This window comes from Entelurus aequoreus, linkage group LG26 (genome assembly GCF_033978785.1).
Source record: "Entelurus aequoreus isolate RoL-2023_Sb linkage group LG26, RoL_Eaeq_v1.1, whole genome shotgun sequence".
In the NCBI taxonomy this organism is placed as follows: domain Eukaryota; kingdom Metazoa; phylum Chordata; class Actinopteri; order Syngnathiformes; family Syngnathidae; genus Entelurus; species Entelurus aequoreus.
Genome location: NC_084756.1, coordinates 14,244,902 through 14,251,402, shown reverse-complemented (window position 1 = coordinate 14,251,402; position 6,501 = coordinate 14,244,902). Strand labels below are relative to the sequence as shown.

The 6,501-nt window shown below is 38.0% G+C and overlaps 1 protein-coding gene across 1 annotated transcript in view; it reads right to left on the bottom strand.

The window, feature by feature from the left end:
• Nucleotides 1-416: 416 nt before the first annotated feature.
• Nucleotides 417-6,501, bottom strand: part of lrrc38b (leucine rich repeat containing 38b) — a 28,955-nt gene continuing 22,870 nt past the window's right edge. The window contains 1 exon segment of the mRNA XM_062037570.1: nucleotides 417-1,075. Coding sequence (XP_061893554.1) covers nucleotides 828-1,075 — 248 coding nt within the window. The 3' untranslated portion in view covers nucleotides 417-827.

Genomic DNA, 6,501 nt, shown 5'->3' with positions numbered 1-6,501 from the left:
GTATATATATGTACATATATATATATATATATATATATATATATATATATATATATATATATATATATATATATATATATATATATATATATATATATATATATATACACATATACATATATATATATATATATATATATATATATATATATATATATATATATATATACACATATACATATATATATATATATATATATATATATATATATATATATATATATATATATATATATATATATATATATATATATATATATATATATATGTATGTATATATATATATATATATATATATATATATATATATATATATATATATATATATATATATATATATATATATATATATATATATATATATATATATATATATATATATATATGTACACATATATATCTCATTAAAAGCTACACAGTTTTATGTTTTGCATGTTTTACGCTTACTGTACCAAAAATGAACCAAAAAAAGGTGCAAGTACCAAAGTGCGATGATGGTGTACCGTCACACCCTTTGTTGTGCTTTTAGGTGCGGTTCTAAAGAAGGGCAGTGTAACAGTGTACGAGCTACAAGTGTGAACATTGTGGAAGTTGTATGATCTTCCCTGCACCTTCTATGCAAAGTGCTACCCTAGCTATGTTTGAGATGGTAGACCATGTTGGGTGGAGCGGGGCATCACCCGCTAATATATACCGTACCATGATTAGATGGCCGTGTGCAAAGAAAACTACAGTCCTGGGCGTTCACCAGGGAGAACGCGGCGTCAATCCGGCCCCCGTGGAGTCTTGCCCAGGTTGGAAGCGTCCAGGTTTAGAGGAGCCCCTTGTCACTCCTCGCTCTCCTCCTCGTCGCCCTTGGAGCCTTTACTCCAGCGCTGGAAGCAGTGGACGGTGGACGCCAGGAAGAAGCTGGTCATGATGGCCACTACGGACACGGAGATGCCAGAGAAAATGATGATGAGCAGGTCTGTGAGGGTCAGGCTGGCCTGGCACTCGCGGAAGCTGTCCTTGGAGAGCTGGCTCAGGGACACCCGCCGGCCGTCCATGGGCAGGGAGCACTCCATGCCTTCCACTCCTGGGCACAAGCATGAAGGAGATCATAAAGTGTTTGCCAGACACGCTCAAGCCACACCACATTCGGACTTGTGCACGAGTGCACGTGCAGATTACATTTGGACTTGTGTACGAGTGCATGTGCAGATTACATTTGGACTTGTGTACGAGTGCAAGTGCAGATTACAATTGGACTTGTGCACGAGTGCATGTGCAGATTACATCTGGACTTGTGTACGAGTGCATGTGCAGATTACATCTGGACTTGTGTACGAGTGCATGTGCAGATTACATCTGTACTTGTGCACGAGTGCATGTGCAGATTACATCTGGACTTGTGTACGAGTGCATGTGCAGATTACATCTGGACTTGTGTACGAGTGCATGTGCAGATTACATTTGGACTTGTGTACGAGTGCAAGTGCAGATTACATCTGGACTTGTGTACGAGTGCATGTGCAGATTACATTTGGACTTGTGTACGAGTGCATGTGCAGATTACATCTGTACTTGTGCACGAGTGCATGTGCAGATTACATCTGTACTTGTGCACGAGTGCATGTGCAGATTACATCTGTACTTGTGCACGAGTGCATGTGCAGATTACATCTGGACTTGTGCACGAGTGCATGTGCAGATTACGTAAGCAAGCAGACAGGACTCAGCCTTTCTGTTGCGCAATATGCCCTCCAAGATTGGCTAAACGCGCCTTCGCTTTCTTCATGAGTTCCAAACATGCTGAAAAATGGAAGCCTTTAAGTAAATGTGGACAAATCCAGGAAGGACGAGGGCGGACGTCACAAAACAAAATTGCAATATTTACAGTACTCAGACTCCTTTTCATCCCTTCCAGCAAATAGTGCGGAGCCATGCAGAGAAGATGATTTCACAAATGTCAGCTTGACCCAAATCAGCCGCAAAGTTGCAATTGTTGTTCATCCTCCTACAGCAGGACCACTTCAACATCTGAAGACCAGCTCACCAGACATCTTTTTTAATCATTATTGGCCTGATCTACCGAGGGTTTGCATTTTCATGAGTAATCTGACAATTGCAGCTTCTTCTCCAAAACTGCCAGTTGTTGTCAAAGTTAAGACAATTTTATGGCACCTGATGCATTCTTGGAGTCGGCTGGAGACGACTCCAAACCCCTCACTTTCTATAAAGCAGGGGTCACCAACCTTTTTGAAAGCAAGAGCTACTTCTTGGGTAGTGATTAATGCGAAGGGCTACCAGTTTGACACACACTTCAATAAATTGCCAGAAATAGCCAATTTGCTCAATTTACCTTTAACTCTATGTTATTATTAATAATTAATGATATTTACACTTAATTGAACGGTTTAAAAGAGGAGAAAACACGAAAAAAAATGACAATTAAATTTTGAAACATAGTTTATCTTCAATTTCGACTCTTTAAAATTCAAAATTCAACCGAAAAAAAGAAGAAAAAAACTAGCTAATTCGAATCTTTTTGAAAAAATTAAAAAAATAATTTATGGAACATCATTAGTATTTTTTCCTGATTAAGATTAATTTTAGAATTTTCATGACATGTTTTAAATAGGTTAAAATCCAATCTACACTTTGTTAGAATATATAACAAATTGGACCAAGCTACATTTCTAACAAAGACAAATCATTATTTCTTCTAGATTTTCCAGAAAACATTTTTTAAAAGAAATTCAAAAGACTTTGAAATAAGATTTAAATTTGATTCTACAGATTTTCTAGATTTGCCAGAATAATTTTTTTGAATTTTAATCATAATAAGTTTGAATAAATGTTTCACAAATATTCTTCGTTGAAAAAACAGAAGCTAAAATGAAGATAATAAATTAAAATGTATTTATTATTCTTTACAATCTTTTTTTTTTTTTTTACTTGAACATTGATTTACATTGTCAGGAAAGAAGAGGAAGGAATTTAAAAGGTAAAAAGGTATATGTGTTTAAAAATCCTAAAATCATTTTTAAGGTTGTATTTTTTTCTCTAAAATTGTCTTTCTGAAAGTTATAAGAAGCAAAGTAAAACAAATAATGAATTTATTTAAACAAGTGAAGACCAAGTCTTTAAAATATTTTCTTGGATTTTCAAATTCTATTTGAGTTTTGTCTCTCTTAGAATTAAAAATGTCGGGCAAAGCTAGACCAGCTTGCTAGTAAATAAATACAATTTAAAAAATAGAGGCTGCTATTTGAGCTATTTTTAGAACAGGCCAGCGGGCTACTCATCTGGTCCTTACGGGCTACCTGGTGGCCGCGGGCACCGCGTTGGTGACCCCTGCTCTAAACACTGCTGAGATGTTGGTTGATCACTCATTTAGGATGTATTTAGGCCCAAAGGTTACTCTCCAATATAATCATTGTTAATTTACAAACAACAATTATAAAGCTAGCCTCTCACCTGGAACCATAAACCGAGAAGTTGTTCATCTGTGACATCCAACTTATTCCCGGAGGTGGAAAGACACAAAAAGACGTTGGTCCACGGTAACTGTTTTTTAAACCCTTCATGTGGATTATGATGAATTCTTCATCTAAACGGGAATATATAAACATCTCATCGGTGAGAGCAGACATTGTGCAGTAAGTGATTGTTATTGTTGTTCACTGGGATGAAGACTAGGATGTTTATATCTTTCAGCACCCGACTTGCGTTCCCTGTCTAGAGGATGAACTCAGCGTAACCCTCCCTAAGGTGAAAATGCTGAGAGCTAAGTGGAATTTCCAAGTTGACCAACTTCTCTTCGACTGTGCAGGTGCAAGGCATGATTTATAATCCAGCACAGACTTTCACCGACTCAGAGGCGATGCAGCAGCTCAGTGCGTCAATAGCTGCAGTCGCTCCGTGACCAAGGCGCCGTGTTACTAAAAGTAGTTCCTCTGCGTTAGCTCTTACAACAACAATCTGACAACTGTAGCTTTGTCTCAAAAACCTGCCAGTTTTTGTCAAAGTTAAGACACTTTTATGGCACCTGATGCATTCTTGGAGTCTGCTGGAGACGACTCCAAACCTTTCACTTTCTCCAAAGACTGCTGAGATGTTGGGTGATCACTCATTTATGTTGTATTTTGGCCCAAAGGTTGCTCCCCAAATGGGTTATTTTACGAGTGATGTTATTACTGCCTTCCCTGATCCTTAACCAAAACATTCCCTCCACAATCAGAGTTTGTTATCTTCGTATCCCCCATTGCACACCCATCGCAGATGATGCAATGGGTGTGCAGAAATGAATGTCTCCATGGTGACAGTCGGTAGTACAGTCTTAGTAGATCACCCGCAACACGCCCACGATTAGTGCATCCAGTTTTGTAGAAACAAAGGCAGATAAAACCTCCTGATTGGCGAACAGGGACATTTCAGCCTCCTGATTGCCGACATGAGAGAAGAGTAGCACTCATCATAAACAAGAAGAAAAACAAACACAATTAAAGCTGCAAGCAGCATTGGTCGGGTCCGCCTTCTGGCAGGTGCTAGTCCTAGGTGTCCAATACTTTAGTCCAGTGGTAGTCCTGAGTGAGACCTACATAGAGGTTTTTGTTTCGTGTCTCTACGATATTCGTACTGGGAGTTAGAGGAAGTTGTGTCTGAGTTCACATTGTCATTATAGGGTATTGTGTGTATTGAGGCCAAAGAAGGTCTAATCGCAGTTTCGTTGTCATTTTTGGCACCGTAGCAACTTTAGTGCTGCGGGTCTTTGAAGGCGCGTAAAATCAAAACGGTAGCACTAATCACCACTCTTTCGTCAACTTTTAATCAGAAGGGTTCAATCTCTCTCCTGTAGCAGTTTGAAGCCGAGACGACAAACGCACTCAGAGGAGATAATGTTTGATGTTTGGTGACCGGTTGTAACAAAAATGATGGTTAGAAGGAGAAATAGCAAACTTCCTGTTGATTTTTGCTGAAGGATGTCAATCTATGAAATGTAGGTCCAGGCAAGACCTACATAGAGGTATTTTTTTCATGTCTCTACGACGTTCCTACCGGAAGTTACAAGCAGTTTTGTCAGATTTTTCCTCTGAGGAGCAGTTTTGTCTCTTTTTTTCCCAAAAATTATGTAGAGCACAATTTTGAGTTTTGGGATTCGTTTTTTTTTTTAGATCGCAGTTTCCCGCAGTCCCGATGTGTGTGCGAATTTTGGTGAGTTTTGAAGTATTTTAAGGGGGTCAAATTACAGCTCAAAAATCAAAAATGAGTGTTTTTAGTCATTTTTTGTCTTGAAGGGGAAATTGCCAACTTCCTGTTGGTTTTCGCCCGAAGAAGTAAAATTATGAATTGTAAGTCTAACTGAGACCTACATACAGGTTTTTGTTTCATGTCTCTACGACCTTCCTAGTGGGAGTTAGAGGCAGTTTTCTACCTAGGGGGCGCTAGAGTGCAATTGGGATTTTTTGGGTTTGGTTTTTTGACTAAAGTCTGCTGGCACACTTTTTGGATGTGTGTAAAAAATTTGGTGAGTTTTGAAGCATGTTAAGGGGGGCGTAGTAGTGCGCAAAGCTGCGGAATAATAATAATAAAGAATAATAAAACATTACAATTTCAATAGGGTCCTTTCGTCCCATTGCAAAAGGACTCCCTTTGGGATTCCTTTTGAAAAGGTCCTGTGCGGACCCTAACTAGAAGAGGCAATTCCTGAAGGAACTGCGTGTGAATGCTGAAGTTGAAGTGAAATGCTGACAGAATGTAGGATGAATGGAAGAATAGTTTGAATGTTGAAGAGTTTGAATTTCCAGGAAAACCGGAATTTGGTTTGTAACTTGGGAAAGTGTTAGTTTGAATGTCCAGGATGAGTGGAATGTGTTGATGTTGGAATGCTTTGAATGTGGGAATTGTGCAACTTGGAAAAATGTCCCAATCATTTCAATGGGAACTTCCTGGAAATTTGGGGAAAAGCGAGATTTAAAAAAAAAAAATAATTAGGAGCATGAATGTCCTGAATGAGCTGAATTGTTTGGTGTTGGAATTGTTTAAATGGGGCAAGAAATGTTGAAGTAGTAACAGTTTTTAATTGAAAAATGGTATTACGGAATTTCGGGAAAACCGGGAATTTTTCAAGTTCTTGGTTGTTTGTCCTGACTAAGAGGAATGTTTTGACAGCGGAACGGTTGAAATGGGATGGCAAATGTGAAAGGAGTCATCGCACTGGAAAAAAATTGAAAATAAGGTTAGAAAAAAACAGGAATTCCTGGAAATTTGTTGAACGTGGAAAAATGGTTGTTTGAATTTCCAGGATAAATTGAATCCGTTGAAGGTGGAATGGTTTGAATTGGTTGAAAAATTAGGAAATTGTGGAAGTTTGAAAAATGGATAATTCATTTTGAATGGGGAAAATGTTCCTAAAAATTGGGAATTTTAGGAAATCTGGGAATTTTATTTATAATTGTTGAAAAAGAACACACAATTCCTGAACAGGCTGAATATTTTTAAGTTGGAAAGGTTTGAATA